The sequence below is a fragment of the Magallana gigas genome, chromosome 1, assembly GCF_963853765.1.
Source record: "Magallana gigas chromosome 1, xbMagGiga1.1, whole genome shotgun sequence".
In the NCBI taxonomy this organism is placed as follows: Eukaryota; Metazoa; Mollusca; class Bivalvia; order Ostreida; family Ostreidae; genus Magallana; species Magallana gigas.
Window position 1 is genome coordinate 31,887,489 of NC_088853.1, and position 26,010 is coordinate 31,913,498.

At 32.6% G+C, this 26,010-nt stretch overlaps 1 protein-coding gene across 3 annotated transcripts in view; it reads left to right on the forward strand.

The window, feature by feature from the left end:
- Window positions 1-26,010, forward strand: part of LOC105342271 (uncharacterized) — a 110,390-nt gene that overhangs the window by 46,792 nt on the left and 37,588 nt on the right. For 2 of the 3 annotated variants that reach the window (XM_066066074.1, XM_066066070.1), the window contains exons 5-6: window positions 89-970; window positions 1,129-1,774. The exons of the other annotated variant lie outside the window; for it this stretch is intronic. In XM_066066074.1, coding sequence (XP_065922146.1) covers window positions 89-970; window positions 1,129-1,523 — 1,277 coding nt within the window. In that variant the 3' untranslated portion in view covers window positions 1,524-1,774. Of the gene's footprint in view, window positions 1-88; window positions 971-1,128; window positions 1,775-26,010 lie in introns of those variants that run through there. 3 annotated transcript variants of the gene reach the window in all.

Sequence of the window (26,010 nt, forward strand, 5' to 3'; positions counted from 1 at the left end):
CCTAACTGATATAAAGGGAAAAATAGGAATATGCCATGTGAACAATAAATTTTAAATCACACTTAAAAGTATTTTTTTTTAATTACAGTGGTCAACGAATGGAAAAAAAGAGATATTCTCAAGAACAAAGGTATTCTCAATACACATCCATCCATACAAACTTATCTTGCTGGCACAAGAAACGGAGTCCAGGTTGTTAAAGTCTTCTTAACCGGTGATGACAAAAAACATGCCCAGGACAACTTACTTAAACAATTTCCAGATGTTCCATTTGAATTTGTTGACGTTGACATAGAATCAAAGACTATTTTGGCTAATATTAGAAAGATAAATAAACGTGAACAAAATGCGCCAGCTATTGGCAAACAAACTCGTTTAAAAATGAATAAAGTTATCCAAAGTCACGCAGAACAGCTTTTCGCAAATCACTCAAGCATCATTGGAATTGAGATAAGTAACGTGAGGTCGAAAAATAACGTCATTGTAAATGAATTAAGCATAGTGCTGCTTTGTTTAGACGAGTCCATTTTGCCATTCGGGGAATACCCATTACCCGAGAGCCTTGGAGATTACCCATGTGATGTTCGAAGAGAGTTTGTAATGTTTGGACATTGTAATAATTGTACAACTGTGAACATTGGCTGTAGTATTGGAATATCATCAGTTAAATCAGCTGGCTCAGTTGGATTTTTTGTAAAATCAAATGACTCTCAAGGTTTTTCTAAAACAGGTTTTCTCACAGCTGCACATGTAGCCATTGAACATTGTGATGAGCTGTATGAAGGCAGTTTACTACTTTCTGAACATTCTCTTGCGCAACAGTCCCATAAAATAATTCATCCCTCGTGTGTCGATAACACCGTTCATGTAGTAATAGGCGAAGTAATTGAGTCATTTATTGGGAACTTTGGATCAAATGACATTGGAATCGATGCAGCATTTGTTCAAACAAATCAGCAACAATTAGGAGGTAGTGTGTGTTTCATTTCATTTCTTTCTGGAGCATTATTGATACAATTTAAAAAAAAAATACTCATAGTTAGAAATTTATTAAAAAAAACAAAATACAAATGTGTGTTGATATTAAGTGTGCAACTCAAATTTTCATTTTTTTTATCTATCTTTTAGAGGAAATCCATCTAAATATAGCAGATGAAAACAATCTTGCATTTAATGGAACTATGGAGGTTAGAAAAAAAGGAAGAACCACTGGAGACACGTTTGGAATATTGGTCGGTGATTGTATGTATGTCCGTGTGTATTCTACAGAGGTACATGAACGATCTTATGAATTCAAAAATTGCTTTGCAATCGAACAAAAAGACATTAACACAATTTTTTTTGACAAAGGGGATTCCGGTTCTGGAGTATTTGTGAATGATAAAAGAGACAACTCTTGGAAACCTCTAGGTATTGCATTTGCCTTCTATTGTTCTAAGACAGCTGTTTGTAAACTAGGGCAGATCACTAGCGCATTTAATGTGTCTGTATATGATTATGAAGAGCTGATGGATACATCATAAAGAACTGATATGTAATATCAAACAAAGAAGAAAAATGCAGTCTCAGTCTGTGCTAGATTAACCAATTTTAATATTTTAAATTACATGTCATCCATATACGCAAAATGGATTTTTGTTGTTGCTATGATGCATGTAAGAATTTCGAATATTTATGTTTTTTGGTGGATTTTCTGTCGCTTTGTTTTATATTGCTTAAAGAACTCAATTTATATTTAACGGGAACATTTGTATATTGTCGTTCTTATTTTGCTTTCTCTTATGGTGTTTTAAAATGTTTAGATACTTTTTCTCCCTGCACAATAAATTCTAATATGTCAAATGCAATACTTTTTCGGGGAGGGGATGCAAGGTGTTGAGTGATGCTTCGTGACATTTCAGACTTCTTACTGCTTTGGTTAATACTGTAATTGTTCTTTAGTTTAGTTTGAACAATATTTTAATTAGTTAATTGCGTCATACACATTCTAATGACAGTACATAGAAGATTGAGAATCAAACCAAATGGCTTATGTTAATCTCGCTCTCGTCAGTTTATAAATGAGAGGTGGGTAAACTTTTAATTACACATAAACATTGATTAGGAAACTTTAGGGGAAAGAAAATGAAAAGTGACAACATAATAGCTGGAATTGAGTATTGGGACAATTGTATCAAGCCAATAGATAATGTCTAATTGTTCTTTATTACTCAGTGTGGACCTTGCATAGGTTGGACTGGAGTGTTGCTCAAACACGGAAAATAAAACTGAACGGAAAGCGGAAAGGAACGGGAAACGGAAAATCTTATCTAATAATAATTATTTGATAGATTTGTTAATCATGCTAAACACATATGCTTTATGTAATTTTTAATATTTTTTTAAAATTAGGAATACTGAATTTTTTATTCAAGAATAATAGTATTTCCTCAAAATAAACAGTACATGCATTGACGACTATATTCTGTCCCAAAATATCCTCGATATACATTTTGCTGAATAACTCTATACCTCATGGTTCAAGCGTTTCCTTTCAGAAGCATGAACAATTCTCATTATTCCTTTTTTAAAACGTCGATCCTCTCTCTCTCTCTAGCTCATCAGCTGGTTTCAATACACGGCTAAAAATAAAAAAGTCTACAGGGTTTTTGCATTTTGAACAACCACAGGGGCCAAGCCCATTTTAACATTAATTTCACAGTACTTTTATTCTGCAGCCACATTGACTTCTGACAAAGCCAGTCATTTTGACGTCTTGGAAAGACTGATTCTGATTGGACCATCAGGAAAATTAACCAATGAAATTGAATTTAACATTTTCTATCACAATGGCCGGTCTGGTCAGAAGTTGATGTGGCTGCAGAATGAAAGTTCAGTCTGGAGAGTATTTAAGAGGTTTTATCGGAATTTAAGGATGTAAGTCGCGTGCGTTTGATGTGAGATTTTAAAAATTAGTTCGAATGTTTCTCGACTTGTTGCAATGCTGCTGTTGTCATAGGCAAAATCCCATTGTGAGCCCTGGACCGGTAAATATCCGATTAAAAATAAACTGGCGACTTCGAGTGAATAATGATGTATATCTCCGCTATTTTAAGACCCATTAACTTGAATTTCGGCATGAGTGTATCTTAGGCATTATTTTTCTGAAGAATACATGCATATTGCAAGTGTTGTAAAAAAATAATTGATTTACTAGGCTTTTGAAGCGAGCTGGTAGTTTTTTTTATCTGGGTCAGAGTTCGACTCCTTTCTTTATATGTCGTTACATTGAAATTAATGTTAAAACGGGCTTGGCCCCTGTGATTTCAACAGACCCGGATGATAACGTTGAAAAATTGTGAAAGGTCTTCTGAGTGACTTCCAACTGAAGAAAAGGTGTCAACATTTTTAATATAAATCTCCGTGAGAAATCTGTTTTCGATCCTGTGAATTTTTCCGATTTAAAATGATAATGTGTCAATGACGTTTTTTGGATATTTCTCGTTTCATCAATTTCAATTGCATCCTTTACAGGTATGTGTATTTTTTTTTAAATCATCCAAATGTGCTGCATGAATATTTTGAGATCGACATACTATAGTCCCAACTTATAATCGGAAAATCAAATCAGGCAACGTATGGAGCTCTCTATTCGGATCTTATGTATATATCTGCAGGATAAACAACTGCCAAGTAATGCAATCGTAAACAAATTGCATAGCTAAAAATACTAGTTTCACTAAGTACCGGGTATTTTAATGTATTTTTATTTTAAGTGCCGTCACTCGTACGGGGTTTTTTTTCATCCTAATGATACTGTATCGCCTGCATGATTTAAGATAGTACAGAACACCGAAAATTCAATGTTGATGTAAGTATATATATACATCATATTTGAAATATAAAAATACTCATCAAACACATGAAACACTCTTACTAACTGCCTACGTTACGCTGATATGCCAGCAATACCATACAAGAAAAATAAGAAAACACTAGAGCAAAGCAACGAGTGGGTTTTCCGCTAATGTCGAAAGTTATGCTAGAAGTAGTGTTCTTAATCTAATGATAAAAGTAACTTAAGTACAAAAAAGATTTTAAAACTCGAATGATTCTTGGTACGACTTAACAAAATCCGGATGGTTTTAAGTGCAAATTAACAAAAAAACATTAACATTTCAAGACCGAGTTAACAAAAAAATCCGAATGTGTTTAAGTACGACTTAAGAAATTTGACTTCATTTTAGGTAAAAGTTAACTTTACCTGGAACTAACATCTAATTTCTTAACCCAGAATGCAAAATTAAAATTTCCGTAAAAAATCAATTTTGTTTAAAACATAAATCTGAGCAACATTTCCTCTACACTGCTTTTCAAAGGGTTGACCTTTCGTACTATGTGCTTGTTGCATCATCAATTGTCAGAAACTTATCGATGTATAATTTACTTTATTTTATTATTCCTCTGTGAATATTTTTATTTGAAATTACTATGAACCAGACAACATTGAAATGGTGAACATTTCAAAGGGCCCCGCTGATGTTATTTAAGAGAATTTTGCTTTGACCTTGACCTATAACTTGAAATTTTTCCAGCTGGCATAGAACTTCTAATTCAATTTCATTGCCCCTAACATACAGGCATGTTCAATCTTGACCAAGATTAAGCATATCCAGGAAATAATCTTCTGTCTAAAACTAATTTTATTAAGATCTGCTATGACCTTCACATTGACATGGTTCAAGGTCACTGCATGCCATTAACCAATAAGCTCTGTTTAGGCAAAATATTAACCAATTAGGGGCTAAAAGGAGAGTATATATATGCTCTTAAAATATGGATTTTTGAGTGATCTGATATGACCTTGACACTTGATCTAAAAATATCATTCGAGGTCATTGCATATCCTTTGATCAAAGGCATCATGTGGGTGAAGTATGAGCCTGTTTGGAGCAAAGGGAGATAAGATGTACTCTAGACAAGGATTTTTTAAATATAATTCTGCTATGACCTTCACAGTTTACCTTGAAATAGGTTCAAGGTCACTACACACCCTTTACTCAAAAGCTCTGCTTATGGGAAGTCTGAGCCAAATAGGGGTTAGTAGAAAGTATATATGCTCTGAAAAAAGGATTTTTGCATGATCCGATATGATATTTCACCCTTTACCTAGAAATTTCATGCAAGGTCACTGCTCATCGATTAACGATAGAGACAGTCTGTGAGTATTAACCAGATTGGACCAAAGGGAGAGAAGATATGCCCCAGACAAGGATTTTATATATGTAATTCTACTATGACCTTAACCTTATACCTAACAACATGGTTCAAGGTCACTGCACATCCTTAACCCAAAGGAACCCTGTGGATGAGGTATGAGCCAGATTGGGCCAAGGGGAGAGAATCTATGCTCCCGTCAAGCGATCTCGGATGGACAGACTAACAAACTGATCACTAGAAGGCGCCCACGCAAACTAATGCTTTTCTATCTAATTTGAAATAGTATCCATGCTATCTGCCCATGGTGAATAGTCATCAAAACCATTCATCAGCAGAATTTGATTTCCCTCCTTTTTAAACTCGGAACACCTCTGACCTAATCAGATCACCGCATTAAATACAAAGTTTGATAACTCTAATTTGTTTATCATCAAGAAATTCTGCATCGCTGACAAATAAAGTTTTATTCGGAATAATAATATACCAATTAACTGACTATTTGGACAATAGCAAGTTTATTGTCCCACCCCACAGCAACTATTTCCCTTGGCTTTGCCTCATGAAATAGTTGCTGTCTTGGGGGACAATAAACTTCCTATTGTCCTCATACCCAGTAGATACTGATATTACTTATTAGGTTAGTTACTGACTCACTACGGAAATATATTGGGTTGATCAATCTCATAGATGGCGAGGCGAAGCCGAGCCTTCTATGAGATTGATCAACCCAATATATTTCCGTAGTGAGTCAGTAACTAACCTAATAAGTGTTTTGTTTTCTCGAGGACTATCAATCGACATATTTATTCACAAATAGCGATGATCTTCGCAAAGCCATGTACAAGATGCATTACATCTCGTCCAATTTAACTCATTTAAACTCTTCAAAATTTTCAATCTCACATTTCATATACTATTTCAAAATCTTTGCTTCACACATGTTTACTTACAATGTTTAGTTGCTATTCAATTTTAAATGTTTTCTCCCTTTCCTCTGCAGAGATTTGAGCAAATTTCGACGCTGCCATTTTGTTCTGCTCCAGACAAAACAATGTGACGTCAATATTCTAAGGGCAACTACTCTAATTTTAAAGAATTTCAAAGGGCAACTACTCCAAATACTTTGAGAACTTACGGCATGCAGTTTATGTATAAAATGCTATGAAATGTCGAAATGAGTAAGCGAAGCTACGACCAATGACGGCCATATTGCCTAATATTATTTCTCACAGAACAAATATAGAGATATATGAGGCAATCACGTGCTATGTTTAAACCAATGAAAATGTGACATTTCAGTCCAAGGGAAAACAAATAGGCATATAATATCCCATCCACCTCCATTTCATGTTATATAACCTTCCGTTTGTAACCTTCAATTTCACTGTGTAAACACAACAGTCAAAGCCGAAAGTTTCACAATTTATTACTGCTTCTCATGTACTTAAAATTAGGGGCCTTAATATTGATTAGGCCTAAAAAAAAAGTTGTGTGTTTCGGGTAACCCGACCTAACCTACAAAAATGGCCCGATCCTACCATTTTTAGATGCCTGATTTTATCCGACTGTGAATTTTATCTTATTTCCAATAAAAAATACGGTTTTAAATATGAAACAAACAAACATTCTTAGGATTCAGGCAAAAAAAATAGATAAAATTAAAAAAAAATCTCCACCTACCTAACCTAATTTTTTCATCAGTGTTACCCTAAACACACTATTTTTTTTTTAGGCTTTACCAATTCCAACAAGAGACATCCCATTAACTATTGATAAACATCAAAATTCATTTCATGAATCTACGCAACACTGGTAAATCTTCACGTACAGTCACTATCAATTTTACAAAAATATTGACGGTTCTTTATCCGAAACTGTTCCTTGTACCTTTAACTTAGTACACTAACATTTTATGAAAAGACGGTTTGTCTTAGAATAAGAAAGCTAATGCAATTCTGAGAAAAAGAATACCACATATTGCAAATTCCATTGAGGTTTAATAAAAATATGGCCATTTAAGTGAACCCCCCATTTCAAATTTCCATTAGTAAACACAGATTAACAGGGTTCTCCATAGTAAAACATCTTTACCTGACCTTTAAGAGGTCAATTGTTGTTCAACCACCTTTAAAAAGAAACCTTATTCAATACAACATGCATCTACATTATATAATCATGAAAAAAGCTTCACATCACTTAGAAATATCCTTACATGCATACCCCCCCCCCCCCCCCATCTTTTGATTTTCATAAAAAGTCATGGTTAAAAGTGTTTTACCTAATTTTATGAAACTTATGGCAATTTCCTTGAGTCATTTCTCACACATATTTGAAAACAATCATCAATGATTCTAAAATTTGATCCTAATTATTTGTTTATTTTATGATTTACACCATTTTAATTAACAAATAGACAGCTGTCCTGCTTGTGATTTCTTGTTTTTATGAAAAAAAGGAAGCTAACAATCATATTTAGTGAATATTTAATCTATTTTGATTTCTAGTCTCCTTCTATCCATGCTAAAACAGTAAGATACAACCTACAAGTTAGACATCTGCCTTAGATTAAAAAAAAATTCAAACACCCAGGTAGCTGGAGACAGAGTTGATTTCCATGAAAAATGTTCAAAATTTGACATGTTTTTCTCCTTTTTTATGCATATATACCTTAGAAAGGTATAAATAGGTTGTTTCTTGTTCATTTCAAAAGTAATTATCATAGCAGATGTTATTTCAAAGTCAAATGTACATTTACATATCCTACATGTAATCTTAATGCAGACAATTGGAGGGGGGGGGGGTCAATGATGTAAACACATCTAAATACCTTTATAAAATAAAAAATAAAGGAAACATAATTGCATACTTTTATTGAAAAACAAATTTTCACAACAATTATGAATTTCTTTAAATAGCCTTAATTTTGTTTTTCATAATTTCTTATCAAACACAAACCACAACATGGGATGATGCTTTCTTCAAGTTCCTTTATTGTTCATGCATTATCCGATTTCATTTGAATTACCGGTAAAAAGTCTGTAGAACACAAGGAATATGCATGTGGATAGAGGTGACAGGTTAATCTCAAAAGCTGACCCACAAGAATCAACAGGTAAAAGCCATGTCAGAACAAGAGTCCGTTTTTAGCTGAAATAAAAAAAAAAATAATTAGCTGTGTACTAGTAATAGCTGTGTTTACATTAACATATGCATATTATTTCTGGAAAAAATACACTGACCATGCAGTGTAATAAGTATTACATATTCCAATACATGACATAACATTTAGGCAGTACAAGATCAAAAATTTGCATATCAAGTCATAATATAAAATTCTTAGGTATAGACACTTATCAGATTGAGAGAGAGTTTGAGAGAGAAAGAGAGCTTGAGTTTATTTCTTGTAGTGCAACAGTCAAAAATTTAAATTCGAAAATTACAAAGGAATATTACCCATCTGAACAGCGTCAAAGTACATGTATTTCCTTCTGGTATACCCGCATGTTTTATCAATTCTACCGGGGTTTTTTTTTTTGGCAAATAAATTTGGCGAGGGTTTTGGTTTCATTTCTTTTAAATTACATGTTTTAAAAACAATACTATGTGTAATAAGCATAAAACATGTATGAGTAAACTTAATGAAGAATTTTTAATAGATTATTTTTCACAGAATGTGTTACATTACATGTATGTCAATCTCTATAAAAGTAGCGTATATTTCGTGCGTCATAAATTGGAAGTTTTAGTAAATATCATTTACTTGCAAGGTTGCTATATATATGTCTAACCCAAATTTTCTTCATAAAGCTACAGCTGTATGTACCACATAATTATATGTTTTGTCACAAGTATACATTTTTAAAAAATATCCAAATTCCAACAGTTGAAAGTAACTCGATGAATTTTTCATTCTCTGATAAGTTCATTGTGTTTTGTGCGTGCATATATTATAAGTCTGCTGCAACAGCAGCCAATCAGCGGTATAAGCTGAATCCACTAATAAGAAAGTTTGTGGTTTAGGAGCCGGTAAAATTGTTTATGCATAATGCAGCTGACACTGACTTGAATGCGATGCTGTCAAGAACACCACACCAAATAATATCAAGAGACATAAATATTCACTTAAATGTATTGTGTTGTAAAGTAAAGGTTTTAATACAATTATTGCATCTTGCAAAACATGTGATGACTCTTATAATCATATGTAATATATCTGATATATATGTACAAGATGGGAGAATAATGACAGAACAGACTGGGATTCGAACCTTGCCCTCTGAATCTCTAGTCAAGTGCTCTACCAACTGAGCTACATGTATCTGGCACCGGTATTCAAACCAGTCTGAACGTCACATCCCCCCCCCTTAAATGATCTTCACCCTCAAAGATCACCCCTGGCTCTTCCCCTGGCAGGAGTTAACCTGTCAGTTCCAGGGGTTAGTTACAATACCAATATTGTATAGGGATGGAACGATCCACCGATGCACCACGGTATTTATTTTGACGATATTTGGATCGTTACATTTACCATTAATACATTACGATACCTATGCGAACTTTTTTTTTTTTCCAAAAATATCTTAGCTTCATATATCGGCTATTTTTAGTCTGCGCGCCTAATATGAAAGTACAAAGATGGCCGAAAACCTCGTAAAGTTGTCAAACCTGTTAGGAAGCTAAATCTGGAGTGTGGACAACTTTTGGATTACTTGTTAATGAAAAAGTAGCGTATATGAGACTTAAGTAATTTGTAAATTGTGCAACGCTCATTTTAAATATATCAAAATAACTTTGGACATGCGGTAAATCATCGACAGATTGAATAAATTTTTAACCCTTATTCATGTTTTCATTTAGTTGCAATGTATCGTGATATGTATCGTATCGCATCTCATGTATCGTGATATGTACCGAATCGGCTAAGTACAGAATTGTCCAAGCCTTAATATTGTCACAGGATGGGAGAAATAATGAAGGACCAAACCAGGAATTAAACCTGGGCCCCCTGAATCTCTAGTCAGGTGCTCTACCAACTGAACACTGGTATTTAAACTGGTCTGACTGTCACATATATAAAAAGTTATTTTAAACAATGGTGAACAATAAAAAATAACACTTGCAACCTTCAGTTTTTGTCTGTAATTAATCAAAATTGGCGTGCGATCAGTTATCATTGAAAACCATTTTTCATCAGTGCATTGCTACGTCATTTTATGAACACATAAAATTATATACGAAAATATGATGTAACATTGCACCAGCGAGAAATGGTCCTCGACAAGAACTGCTGGCATGCCAGTACTGCCAGTAGTCAGATTAAAAAAGAGAATATAAAAATTACATTTAAAACATTAACAAGGACAATTTAAGTACACATCAAAACTGCTAAACAAGAAAAATTATGTGAACTGGTAGAGTGGTACGCATAGTTCTAACTTGTAACCTACATGTACAAGAACATGTACCAGGTACCTGTTGGTCTGCTAAACCTCTCTAATAATACATTGATCTGCATCATAAAAATATTAAAGACTTTTTAGTCATGTTTTAACTCTGAAGTCTGAAGTATATACAATTTTATTTACTTGATGTTACATGTATGTCTACAGGGTATTTATGTCTACATTTGGAGTCTTCCGCACAAGAATATGATCATATGTTTCTAATTAGACCCTGCTTTGAATTTTGAGTTGAAAATTCAGAATCTGATTTTTTTTTAAATAGATAAATTCGGTCATCCTTTCCAGTCACCCATGAATCTCGAGCAAGTCTAAACATCCAGTAAACAATGTAAAAATTACAAGTTAGTAAACAAACACCCACACCATAACAAAAACATCTAACTCTGTAATTCTTATAAAATTCTTAACCCAGCAGATGTTAAATCATCAAGATATATTTGTAAATTCATACGTGATGCACATAACATAAGAAAATCTATGTACAGTACCAACTACATGTATATTTGTATACTGTATGTATGACTTTCGCCACATGTGGATTTTCTCAATAAATTGAATTGTAATTTACACAAAATTCTGGTAAAAAGGAAAGAAAAAAAAACAAGTGAAAGGTAAAACATTTCGGATTCAATTCTATTAAAAGGATTTATATTGTCTGGACTAGAAAAATAACATACATAGTGACAGTGTGCACGTACTTAATTACATGTACATCTATAGACTAAATGTTAACCAGTTAACATGCTGACATTTTAACCACTATAGACAAGAAACTTTAAAAGAAATAAAAATCCTCACCTTCTTCAGTAACATCCACATAGATCACACACTTTAATGTCCATCTTTTCGTAGCTTATCAACGGCTGATCAATGGAAACATAAACATCCGTCGACATGGTAAACGATTCACACGAGAATATATCCCTCCTTATACAAATATGTAGTACTGTTCCCTGTGCATGTTCATATGTTTCACAGTAACTTGAAAATGCATGTGTACACCGAAAGAATACACAACTTCTCTTCTGCATTACGGCTCTCTCTTTTCTACTATGTCTATAACAATGCCGTTCGTTACTGTTTACATTCGGCGCGCGCGCGGGGGTTACAAACAGGGGGGCCCCGACAAATAGTTGCACATAGAACGTTTAAATAATGTGTGTTCATTGAATTCATAAATGATATAGATGAAAAAAAATGAAATTGAATCACAACAATTTATCTAAGAACCAACACAACGTAATGCAGTAAATGCCTGGGCCTTAAAGTGGCATTTGTTCGCTTGTGTGTCTATGTAGACATATTAACTCGTTCATGTACGATTCTCACATATTTGTTTTATGAAATTTGAAAAAAATAGGTCACAGAACTTTTTAAATTTGATACCAAATGACATTAATTAATATATTAACAATAACTGAATTCATTTTTTTTCATAAAATGATAACGATTTTTGCTATCAGAAAAATACGTGTATGAGCTGCTGACCCCTAATTATAGGGGCCAGCTCTTTTGTCTTAATTTTAAATGAAAGCTCTCGTTATTCTAAACAACTTTTGTTCTATATGTATTAACAAAATATTTTTAGTTTAAAGGTTATTATACAAAAAGCAACAAAATTTCAGACCCCCCCCCCCAAAACCTTAAACTTTACCGGGAAATAGCTTAAAACTAAAACACATTTTGCCAAAATTTTCATGCCAGCAAAACTATTAAATGTTACTAACAATTCTGCTAAATTTCATGCAACTATCTTTTGAGTTCCCGAGATCAACTCTGGACAAAAGACCCCCCAATTTTCAATTAAAGGGCAATAACTCATAACCGGAAGTGAATTTTTAAAATTTGAAAAAAACGTCTAGAGATATTAATATCATCTACATACCCTGAAAGTTTCATAGCAATCAGACAAAAAATGTTCGAGAAATCTCGTGCACAAAATTTGCGGGGAAAAAAAAATAATAATAAGAAACAGTAGAATAACAGAAGGGTTATCCGTTGAAAAACGGAAAACCCTAATTACAACAAATTAACTCGTTTAATCATGTTAATATTTCACAATTCGTATACATTTCGTACTCAACTAACGCCAATTGAATATAATTCTACATGTATATTTGATAGACATTTATAAGACAGCCACATGTTGATAATCATTCATTAGATATGAATACATGATACAAGATAAATCGTTTCTGGCCAGTCTATACCCTTTTAAAGCGATAAACGTGATACGATATTTTCCGTTTTCCGTTCCGTTCCCTTTTCCGTTCCGCGTTTTAGCAACACCCGTTTAGACTGTCGTGGATTGGGTGGTTTGCCGCATGAAAAGCATCCAACTCCACAGCATGTCTCACATCATCATTAAATCAATGGGTTTGGCTTGCCGTGCTCTAAGATGGATGCCTCTATCTTTAAAAGCGTCTATTAATTGCTCTTTGGAAAACCTCTCTCTGGCCAAAACTGGTGCTGTAGGGTAGGCAAGATTAGTTACCTCTTTTAGACATTAAGTAATGCATACAAAATTTATCTTATAGTTAATCATTTTGGATTTAATAGTGTTCATGGTCATAATGTTAATCAAAACAATTCTCAATTGATTTCTTGTCCTGTAAATCTCTGACACTCCATGGAGATATCGTCTTGGACATCGTAACCGAACAGTGTACATGCAGGACAGCTTAGCACTCCAAGCTGATTTTGATGAGACACATTGAGCATGCAGAGATCAGTGTGTTTAAGTTTTGGAACAGATTCATGGATCTTTGGGAAGGCATCTGAAGTCTGTCTAATGTGTTCTATTAATTACACTTTTCTTTGTCTTAACAGGTTCTGGGGCATCATCGGGCTTCCAAAAGAGTATTATATCAATTATAGGGTAGCCTGTTGACAACAAAACGAACGGGTCAGGATCAAGTTGTCCAAGAGTTCATTTGTCCGAAGGCCCGCTAGCCCGAAGGTTCATTAATCCAAAAGATTACTAGTCCGAGGGCTCATTAGTTAGAATACATCACATATGATAAGTTTGAGAAATATTTTCGAAATTAATTCCATGCAGCAAATTTTCACGTAAGAATTCGTCATAAACTAATGATAAAAAGGAACTAGAATGATTTAAACTTAACAAGATTATATCAAATTATTTTTGTTATTGAATACTAAAAAATTAAGAACCTCAAAGTACATGTAAAACTAGATTTTAACCCCATTTAAAATCTGTATTTTCCACTTTTAGATATATAAAAGAAAATATATTTTAGATTTACCAAATTCTGAAATAAGTTTATTTCTTTATAAGTGACCAGTTATTTTTGGATATTCTACTAATGAAAGTCAGGGGTAGACCTAGTTCATTTGCAAGTCCATAGCATGAGTTCCAGAGGTGTGTGACGAGATTGAACATTGTTATACATGTAGTTTAAATGACCAAGCGACATTTGAATAGACTTTAATATACATCAGTTTAACTAGCCATATATTTACTTAACAACGTGTTGGAACAGACGGAAATTAAAGGTTAGAATTGTTTTATTACATATTACATCATGTAATGAACATCTTAACAGTTTAATTATATATATTTTTTTTAAATGTAACAAATCCATCGACAGGTCTGGATTGATCGATTACTTTGTATTAAATTTTAACTGTTTTAGATAATAGCAAAGTCCGGAAACGTTTATGTTTAGTTGTCTTTAGGATAAAAATGATTGACATATTTTAAAGATGTGTAAAATTTCAATTGATACTTCTATTTAAAATGTCTGAATGAAAGCCTTACAAATAAAAAATAATGAGCTCAGAAAAAACCCTAATATAATTATATCAAACGTAGCAAATGTGTTTTGATTCCCCGCTTACTGATGCATTCGTAATTAGTTAATTGCCTGTTTCAAATTTTAATGTAGATTAAAAAAAATATAGAATTACAACAGGGATACATCTGCAGAGTGTTAAACGCAATGTTCTACTAAGTGCTTTGTTTACATGAAATGTGTTGCCTAAGCTGTCGATTAGACTGCTAATAGGAAAGAGAAAAATATAATAATACTTTTGAAATTTTTCTCTGTTTTTAAATTACAAATTATTTTTTTATCACTGTGTAATGTTACCTTTCAGGGGTTATCTTCGCACGAGTTTTTCGTTTTTCGCTTGTTTTAACATCTGTATCCTTAGTTAGTTAATCTATAAACAATACAAAAGTATGATAATCGCTTAGATTAGGGTGTCCGTCCAATTTTTGGTTTAATGATACGAGGAAAAATCAATTTAATTTCAGAATACCCCCCCCCCTTCACACTCTTAGGTATTGAATAAAAATTCTGATTAAAATTATTACGGAAAATACTCTTGAACTGTTTCATGGATGTTTCTGTTAATGTTTTATCATCCTTTCGCACAAACCCAATATGCGTAATTGCCTTTAGCCATTACTAAACATGATGTTGATTTGGGACCTTCTTCGTTCGTGCATACCCTCAGTACAATAGTTGTTTTTTTTTAATGTGTTTAATATGTACTTTTGTTTATTTGGGCATTTGCGCTCATCCAGTTCACAGAATGCTATGTTTTGTGCCCACTCATTGTCTATTAGGGCTATTGGCGGGTCGTCACGTAATGTCATTTTGTTTGATTACTTATGAAGCAGTCTATTAGTAACCTAAAAACCCGCAGCCATTATCGGCAAATCTGAATAAAGAAACTCCAATTTTTAGGTCTCTTTTATTTATTGATCATGTATCTTGTATCAAGGGGTTTTCATTAAACATCACGCAAACCAGGAAAAATGCATTAGCAAAAGTTCTACCCCTTACCCGAAACAAAACGCTGCAAGTGTTCCAAATGTATGTGTGACGAGATTGAACATTGTTCTAGTTTAAATGACTTACGGTATGTCAAGGACCCTTGAATAGAATATAAAAAAGATATATACCAGTTCAACCTAACTAAACTTATGTTCGTTGGGACATACGGAAAATGGTTAGATAACATTTTATTACATTTTGCATCATGTAATTAACATCTAAAAAGTTCAATGATATATATTCTTAAATGTCACAAATCCATCAGCAGGTCTGGATTATCACATTTTAACCGTTTAAGATACTATCATAGTCATTCAACGTTAATGTTAAGTTGACTTAAAATAGAAATGATTAACATATTTTAAAGATGTGTCGAGTTTTAATTGATAATTCTCTTTAAAATGCCGGAGTGAAAGCGTTACATAATAAACAATGATCTTCGGAACAAACACCCTCATATTATTATATCAAACTGATATAATAAATCGACTGAGATGCAAAAGCCTTAACTTACGATGATACATATTTTGCTGATAACTTGATCAGTAAAAAGCCGTCGGATACAGTTTGATATTCTCAAGTTGCCTTAAGCGTTCTCTTATTAAATCGGATTTAACAATTTAGTTGAACTTTGATAAAACCAAATATATAAAGTTCGGGAACCAAATTTATAAACTTCGGGAATGATAGGTTTTCTTTTTCTTTTTAATTATAAATTTATTAGGTCTTTCCACCTTTCAGGTGAAAGACCTCTTGATTTCTTTATGTTTTTTATTCTTCTTCTTTTTTTCTATTTAGCTCGGGGTGAATTTTTTGTTATTAGAGTTATCCAAACAATTTAAACTTTAATTAATTGCTCATTAAAAGTTATGATACCAATTGACCCTGTGTCAAAGAACTCCCAGAACTTACAGAGTTATTGCCCTTTGAGAAGGAAATGCTTGTTATCGCTACTCCTCTGAAACCATAAGAGATAGAGATTTGGAACCTTTACCAATGTCTTCATTACACTTAGAAGGTTCTTCAATCTATTCATACCAAAAGGATCGGAGGCCCCCTTGTAGTAGTAATTGCCCCTGAAAGTATTTAAATTTCCATAAAATCACTTCCAACTTTTTTACTATTTATTATAGAGACTTCGGACCACTTGGGATGGAAGCGTCTACCTTGGCCGAACAAAAATGACATAAAGGTCAACGGTCAAGGTCATTTGATAAGCTGTCAATTAATGAGTTTTTATATCTCTTTTGTTTAGGGTGGTAGAGAAAAACTTTTTTATGGATATAGTAGGACATCTTAAGACATTTTAAAACATAGCCCTTTGGCTCATACCTTTGAATAATTACAGAGTTGTAGCCCCTATTGTACGAAATGCTTGTTATCGCTACTCCTCTGAAACCATAAGAGATAGAGATATGGAACTTTTACCATTGTCTTCAGTACACTTAGAGGGTTATTCAATCTATTCATACCGAAAAGATCTAAGGTCCCTTTCTAGCAGTTATTGCCCCTGAAAGTATTGAAACTTTAATAAAATCACTTCCAACTTTTTTACTATCTATCATAGAGAGTTCTGACCACTTGGAATAGAAGCGTCTACCTTGGCTGAACAAAATGACATAAAGGTCAAAGGTTATGTCAATTGGAAGTCGGTTGGGACATACGGAAAATGGTTAGATAACATTTTATTACATTTTGCATCATGTAATTAACATCTAAAAAGTTCAATGATATATATTCTTAAATGTCACAAATCCATCAGCAGGTCTGGATTATTACATTTTAACCGTTTAAGATAATATCATAGTCCTTCAACGTTAATGTTAAGTTGACTTAAAATAGAAATGATTAACATATTTTAAAGATGTGTCGAGTTTTAATTGATAATTCTCTTTAAAATGCCGGAGTGAAAGTGTTACATAATAAACAATGATCTTCGGAACAAACACCCTCATATTATTATATCAAACTGATATAATAAATCGACTGAGATGCAAAAGCCTTAACTTATGATGATACATATTTTGCTGATAACTTGATCAGTAAAAAGCCGTCGGATACAGTTTGATATTCTCAAGTTGCCTTAAGCGTTCTCTTATTAAATCGGATTTAACAATTTAGTTGAACTTTGATAAAACCAAATATATAAAGTTCGGGAACCAAATTTATAAACTTCGGGAATGATAGGTTTTCTTTTTCTTTTTAATTATAAATTTATTTTAAATGTAATTGTATTTTACACCACGACGGAGCATTGTACATCCATTTAAATTGAACACATAATAACAACGCCCAGTTGGTCTTTAAAAGATGAAGATATGTATATTTCTGATATGTTTTGACATGATGATATCTGATATGTCATCTCCATAGTCTTTGCAGGAGATATAGTTACAAGATGAACATCTTACGAAGTAGGGCGCCTCTTTTGTCTTTTATCTTTCAAAATAAAGTGATAGCTATCTGTAAATTCCAAATATGAATGTACTCCTGACACAAGAACGACTTCTGAATTAAACCTCCGTAAACAATCTCTTCTTAAATGCTTTGTTGACCCAAAATTTGTTGTGAAAACTGTCGATAATATTGTCTACTTATAAAAAACACGTTTAATTAGTATTTGTATGATCTTAAAATAACTAGGTATATACAATCAAAGGCAGTGTCTTAAAAAATCAAGACTCTATAACGTGATGAATTTGTAATTTAAATAAGTGTTATATAATATAATACACCATGCATATATGTGTGGTTATTTGTAAAGTCTCTTTCACATACCAATACACGGGTGTTGCTGAAATTTGGAACGGAAAACGGAACGGAAAGCAGAAAATATCTTATCACGTTTATCGCTGTAAAAGCTTAAAAACTGGCCAGAAACGATTTACTTTGTATCATTTTTTTCATATCTAATGACTGATTATTAACATGTGGCTGTCTTATTGATACTTTTATGATTGTCTGTCAAATATATTATTTTATTATGCCCCCTTCGAAGAAGGGAGGGCATATTGCTTTGGTCCTGTCTGTCGGTCGGTCGGTCGGTCTGTCGTCGGTCTACCAACAGACTCCGTTTATTTTCTTCGCAGAGGATGAACATATTAAAATGAAACTTAGTATACAGGTTCATCATGATAATATCTAGGTCAGGTTTGATTTTGGGTATAATAGAGCAATTTTCGACAGAGTTATACCCCTTGGACGTAGAAAAATTTCAGTTATTTGCAGTTCACGTTCATTTTCTTTGTGCATGTTTCCAAGGGAGGGGGGCATAAGTGTTTAACAAACATCTCTTGTTCAAATGGCTTTAGTTTAGTACGAAACGGACAAAATCAAATGTTTACGAATTGTGAAACATTAACATGATTAAACGAGCAAACTTTCTATAACCTTTTTTACTTAATTTTTGGGAGTTGATTTTAATCAACTCTCCTATGCAGTTACTGAGACAATCCGAAAGTGAGACAGTGTTTGGACTCCAGCACAAATCATTGTTGCTTACAATACTTAGTTCTTGAAAATAATTGATAAATTCGATGTAATGTATACGCATAAGCATTGTTTTTCAACGAAACTTGTTTCTAAATACATTGAAAATAGTCAGATTTTAAATGGTACAAACAATTTAAATATTTGTTGTAGTCGTAAGTATTCCTACGCCAGAGTTCAATATAGTCTAGTTCAACTCGACGCTCGGCTGTCTCCGTAAATCCTTGTCGGAGATTTACGGTGTCAGCCGAGCGTTTGGTTGAACGAGACTAGAGTTCAATATTGCTTGGATCCATACAATTTTCGAGAAATCTTTCTATCACTGATACATAGTTTGATTGAATAACTTTTATCACATTATAAAAATGTGCGTTATTCAAATTAGAAAATACATGTACTTGTCATGCAAAATAACTTATCATTGATTTTAAAATAAATAAACGTCGACAAAATCAACTCCCTTCAGTTTTTCAGTACTTTGATTTTTCATATGGTATTGCTGGCATATCAGCGTAACATACGCAATTAGTGATAGCGTGTCATGTGTTTTATGAGTATTTTCATATTTCAAATACGATGACTGTATATACTTACATTGCAATTTTGGTGTTCTATACGATCTTAAATCATACAGACGATACACTTTCATTTAGATGAGAAAAAAAAAACCCTGTACGACTGACGACATTTAAAATTAAAATACTTAAACACTAAAATACCCCGTACGGAGTGAAACTAGTGTTTTTAATAATGCATTTTCTTTTACGCTTGCATTATTTGCCAGTTGTTCATTCCTGCAGCTATATACTTATGATCCGAATAGAGAGCTGAAGACGTTGCCTGGTTTTTTTTTTTTGATTATAAATTTGGAATAAAGTCTTTTGATTCCAAAATATTCAAATACACATACCTGTTAAAGATGCAATTGAAATAGAAGAAAACCATTTTTTTATCGGAAATATTCAAAGGATCGAATACAGACTTCTTATGGAGATTTATAATGGAAAATGCAGACGTCTTTTCTCCATTTGGAAGTCACTCAGAACACCTTGCACATTTTTTAACCCGGTTTTTCTAACGGAAAAATCCGGTAATTAAAATGGTGAAATTGGCGGGCGGGCAGCTGCCAAAGGGGTACAATCAATGTACGGATATCTCCTCCTCCAGTTTTCAAGATAGGAATTTGTTCTTTTGCAGATCAATTGTACATATTTCAGCAGTGTGCATATTGCTAGGATTTTTATTTCTAATCATTTATGAAAAAATTACTAGCTTTGGAACTTAGTCATTTTTTGCAAAATATTGAATATAGGGTACCCTCATTGTACGGATAACTCCTCCTATAGTTATTAAGATAGGAAGGTGTTCTTTTGCAGATTACATGTACATATATTAGAGGTGTGCATATTGCTAGGATTTTGATTTCTGATAATTTATGAAAAATACCAGCTTTTGAACTTGCTCATATTTTGACAAAATATTGAATATGATGTGCCCTCATTGTACGGATAACTCCTCGTACAGTTCTCAAGATAGGTAGTTGTTCTTTTGCATATAACTTGTTAATATATCAGAGGTGTGCATATTGCTAGGATTTTGATTTCTGATAATTTATGGGGGGGAAAATGACAGCTTTAGAACTTTGAACTTAAGTCATTTTTTTACAAAATATTTCAAATATGGTCCCTTTATTGTACGGATGACTCCTCCTTCAGTTTTCAAGAGAAGAATTTGTTCTTTTTTGCAGATCAATTGTACATATATGAGAGGTGTGTTTGTTGCTAGGATTTTGATTTCTGATAATTTATGAAAAAATAACAGCTTTTGAACTTAGTAATTTTTTTGACAAAATATTGAATATAGGGTACCCTCATTTTACGGATAACTCCTGCTACAGTTTTCAAGATAAGAAGTTGTTCTTTAGCAGATTAATTGTACATATACATGTATTAGAGAAAAGAAGTGTGCATATTGCTAGGATTTTGATTTCTAATAAAATATGAAAACAATTCCAGATTTTGAACTTAGTCATTTTTTGTTAAAATATTGCATATAGGGTACTCGATTTCATTTCACTACGGTTGGTAGTGTTAATCAATGCAGGGTTAACATGGATTATGGATACAGTTCAAATAAAAGAAAACCCAGTTTGCTATCACATTGACAGCTTTTCACTTGTCCAACGTTATCATCCGGGTCTGTTGAAATTCAAAACCCCCGTAGACTTTTCTATTTTTAACCGTGTAATGAAACCAGCTGATAAACTAGAGAGGACGTTTTAAAGAAAAAATAATGAATAATTGTTATGCTTCTGAAATAAAATCGCTTGTACCCTAATATATATATATAAATATCCAGTTATTCAGCAAAATGTGAATCGAGGATATTTTTGGACAGAATATAGTGGTCAATGCATGTACTGTTAATTTTGAGGAAATAAGTATTCTTGACTAAATAATCTAATATTGCTAATTTTTCAACAACAAAAAAAAATTACATAGAGTATAAAGTTTAGTATGATTCACAAATCTATGAAGTAAATACATGTAACATTAGATAAGATTTTCCGTTTTCTGTTCCGTTCCGTTTTCCGATCTGTTTTCCGTTCTGCATTTTAGCAACACCCACAATATACAGAGTTGACTGTAAATTTCATATGTAAAACAGGATGCAATTAATTTCGTATGAGTTAACTTTTTCGTAAACGTGCAGATAGCGTAGATAAATAACGCGCTTGTATTTATATTTGTATCCTAAGATTACAATCTATGCTACTTAGTTTTATTGGAATAGGTTCTGGGGCATCCAAAAGAGTATTATATCAACTATAGGGTAGCCTGGTGATAACGAAACGAACGGGTCAGGGTCAAGTTGTCCAAGAATTCATTTGTCTGAAGGCCTGCTAGACCGAAGGTTCATGAGTTCGAAGGCCCAGTAGTTCGAAGGTTCATTAGTTCAAAGGATTACTTGTCCGAAGGCTTGTTAGTTAGAATACATCACTTGTGATTAGTTTGAGAAATATTTTCGAAACTATTTCCATGCACCAACTTTTCACGTAAGAATTCGTCATAAACAAATGATAAAAAGTAGCTAAAATGAATCAAATTTAACCAGGTTATATCAAAGTATTTTGTTCTTTAATACTAAAAATTAAGAACCTCAAAGTTAACATAAAACTAGGTTTTAACCCCATTTAAAATCTGTATTTTCCACTTTCAGATATATAATATAGAAAATGTTTTAGATCTACCACATTCTGAAATAGTTTTATTATTTTTTATAAGTGACCAGTTATTTTTGAAAATTCTACTAATAAAAATCACGAGTAAAATTAATTCATTTGCAAGTCTATAGCAAAAGTTCTACCCCTTCCGCGAAACAAAAAAAGCACGTGTTCCAGAGGTGTATGACGAGATTGAACATTGTTATCCATGTAGTTTAAATGACCAAGGATATGTCAAACGACATTTGAATAGACTTAAATATACATCAGTTAACTAGCCATATATTTACTTAACAACAGATAACAGAAGTGTGTTTGAACAGACGTGATTTGAAGGTTAGAATTGTTTTATTACATATTGCATCATGTAATGAACATCTAAAAAGTTTAATTATATAATTTTTTTTTAAATGTAACAAATCCATCGACAGGTCTTGCTTGATCGATTATTGTGTTTTAACTGACTTAGATAGTTCTGAAATGTTTATGTTTAGTTGTCTTTAGGATATAAATTATCGACATATTTTAAAGATTTTTAAAAATTTCAATTGATACTTTTTAAAAAAAAAACGTTTCAATGAAACCCTTACATAATAAAGAATGAGCTCAGGAAAAAACCCTCATATTATTATATCATACATAGCAAATGTTTTGTTGATTCCCTGCTTAATGATGCACATTTAAGTAGTTATTTACCTGGTTCAAATATACTTGTAATTTTAAAAAAGGAAAAGAATAACGACAGTGATACATATGCAGTGAGTTAAATGCAATGTTCTACTAAAGATTTTAAAAGCATGCAATTAAGATAATGCATATGTTGCTGAGAACATGATAATTAAAAAGTCGTCGGATATAGTTCATGTGATTTCGAGTCCCAATATGAATTTTCAACATTCTGAAGTTGCCTCAAGCGCTCTGTTCTTAAATTAGCCATTACCATTTAGTTGAACTTTGATAAAACCAAATTTATAAGCTTTGGGAAAATGATGTTGTCTTTTTCTTTTTTAATTACAAATTTACTGTTTAATTGTACTTTACAACATGACAGAGCATTGTTTAAGAATATAAAAAAAAACATGACCAGAACACCCAGTTGGTCTTCTGTATATCTTTGATATTTTTGGCTAGTGTACATCTGATAACTAACCCGTATAGTCTTTGGGGGAAATAATTACAAGATAAATATCAATTAATTACAAAGTTAACATCTTACGCAGCAAGGCTCCTCTTTTGTCCATAATATTTTAAATTAAACCGATAGGAATTTTTAAATGCCAATGAGGAATGTAAAAAGTTCAATGATATATATTCTTAAATGTAACAAATCCATCAGCAGGTCTGGATTATCACATTTTAACCGTGTAAGATAATATCATAGTCATTCAACGTTAATGTTAAGTTGACTTAAAATAGAAATGATTAACATATTTTAAAGATGTGTCGAGTTTTAATTGATAATTCTCTTTAAAATGCCGGAGTGAAAGCGTTATATAATAAACAATGATCTTCGGAACAAACACCCTCATATTATTATATCAAACTGATATAATAAATCGACTGAGATGCAAAACCCTTAACTTATGATGATACATATTTTGCTGATAACTTGATCAGTAAAAAGCCGTCGGATACAGTTTGATATTCTCAAGTTGCCTTAAGCGTTCTCTTATTAAATCGGATTTAACAATTTAGTTGAACTTTGATAAAACCAAATATATAAAGTTCGGGAACCAAATTTATAAACTTCGGGAATGATAGGTTTTCTTTTTCTTTTTAATTATAAATTTATTAGGTCTTTCCACCTTTCAGGTGAAAGACCTCTTGATTTCTTTATGTTTTTTATTCTTCTTCTTTTTTTCTATTTAGCTCGGGGGTGAATTTTTTGTTATTAGAGTTATCCAAACAATTTAAACTTTAATTAATTGTTCATTAAAAGTTATGATACCAATTGACCCTGTGTCAAAGAACTCCCAGAACTTACAGAGTTATTGCCCTTTGAGAAGGAAATGCTTGTTATCGCTACTCCTCTGAAACCATAAGAGATAGAGATTTGGAACCTTTACCAATGTCTTCATTACACTTAGAGGGTTCTTGAATCTATTCATACCAAAAGGATCGGAGGCCCCCTTGTAGTAGTAATTGCCCCTGAAAGTATTTAAATTTCCATAAAATCACTTCCAACTTTTTTACTATTTATTATAGAGACTTCGGACCACTTGGGATGGAAGCGTCTACCTTGGCCGAACAAAAATGACATAAAGGTCAACGGTCAAGGTCATTTGATAAGCTGTCAATTAATGAGTTTTTATATCTCTTTTGTTTAGGGTGGTAGAGAAAAACTTTTTTATGGATATAGTAGGACATCTTAAGACATTTTAAAATATAGCCCTTTGGCTCATACCTTTGAATAATTACAGAGTTGTAGCCCCTATTGTACGAAATGCTTGTTATCGCTACTCCTCTGAAACCATAAGAGATAGAGATATGGAACTTTTACCATTGTCTTCAGTACACTTAGAGGGTTATTCAATCTATTCATACCGAAAAGATCTAAGGTCCCTTTCTAGCAGTTATTGCCCCTGAAAGTATTGAAACTTTAATAAAATCACTTCCAACTTTTTTACTATCTATCATAGAGAGTTCTGACCACTTGGAATAGAAGCGTCTACCTTGGCTGAACAAAATGACATAAAGGTCAAAAGTTATGTCATTTGGAAGTCGGTTAATTAATGGATTTTCATATCATTTGATATACAGAATTATAGTAATGGTTTCAAAAGCTTGCTGAATTGCGCAATAAGGTATTCACTTGGGTCAGTCAGGTATCATATCAAGTCCTGTGGTTACTCAAGTGGAACTTGTTTTTACAGTCAACCCATTCATTTGTAAAAGACAGCTAGCCTGTAGAACAGTCTCTTCTATTGTTAGCTTTACTGTTTATATGATTGTGTAAAGAATATTACCTTGGCTCAGTTTTATGGCTTTGTGGTTTTCCCATTTTATAATACAACATGTATCATAGGTATAATATTTTTTTGTATACCTTATTGAGCCATCTAGCAATTCATTAAAAATATTTAGGTGGAAAGACCTCTAATTGTTCGAGAACAATTAGCCTACTAGTTTTAAATGTAATTGTATTTTACACCACGACGGAGCATTGTACATCCGTTTGAATTGAACACATAATAACAACGCCCAGTTGGTCTTTAAAAGATGAAGATATGTATATTTCTGATATGTTTTGACATGATGATATCTGATATGTCATCTCCATAGTCTTTGCAGGAGATATAGTTACAAGATGAACATCTTACGAAGTAGGGCGCCTCTTTTGTCTTTTATCTTTCAAAATAAAGTGATAGCTATCTGTAAATTCCAAATATGAATGTACTCCTGACACAAGAACGACTTCTGAATTAAACCTCCGTAAACAATCTCTTCTTAAATGCTTTGTTGACCCAACATTTATTGTGAAAACTGTCGATAATATTGTCTACTAATAAAAAACACGTTTTATTAGTATTTGTATGATCTTAAAATAACTAGGTATATACAATCAAATGCAGTGTCTTAAAAAATCAAGACTCTATAACGTGATGAATTTGTAATTTAAATAAGTGGTATATAATATAATACACTATGCATATATGTGTTAATTTGTAAAGTCTCTATCACATACCAATACACGGGTGTTGCTGAAATTTGGAACGGAAAACGGAACGGAAAGCAGAAAATATCATATCACGTTTATCGCTGTAAAAGCTTAAAAACTGGCCAGAAACGATTTACTTTGTATCATTTTTCATATCTAATGACTGATTATTAA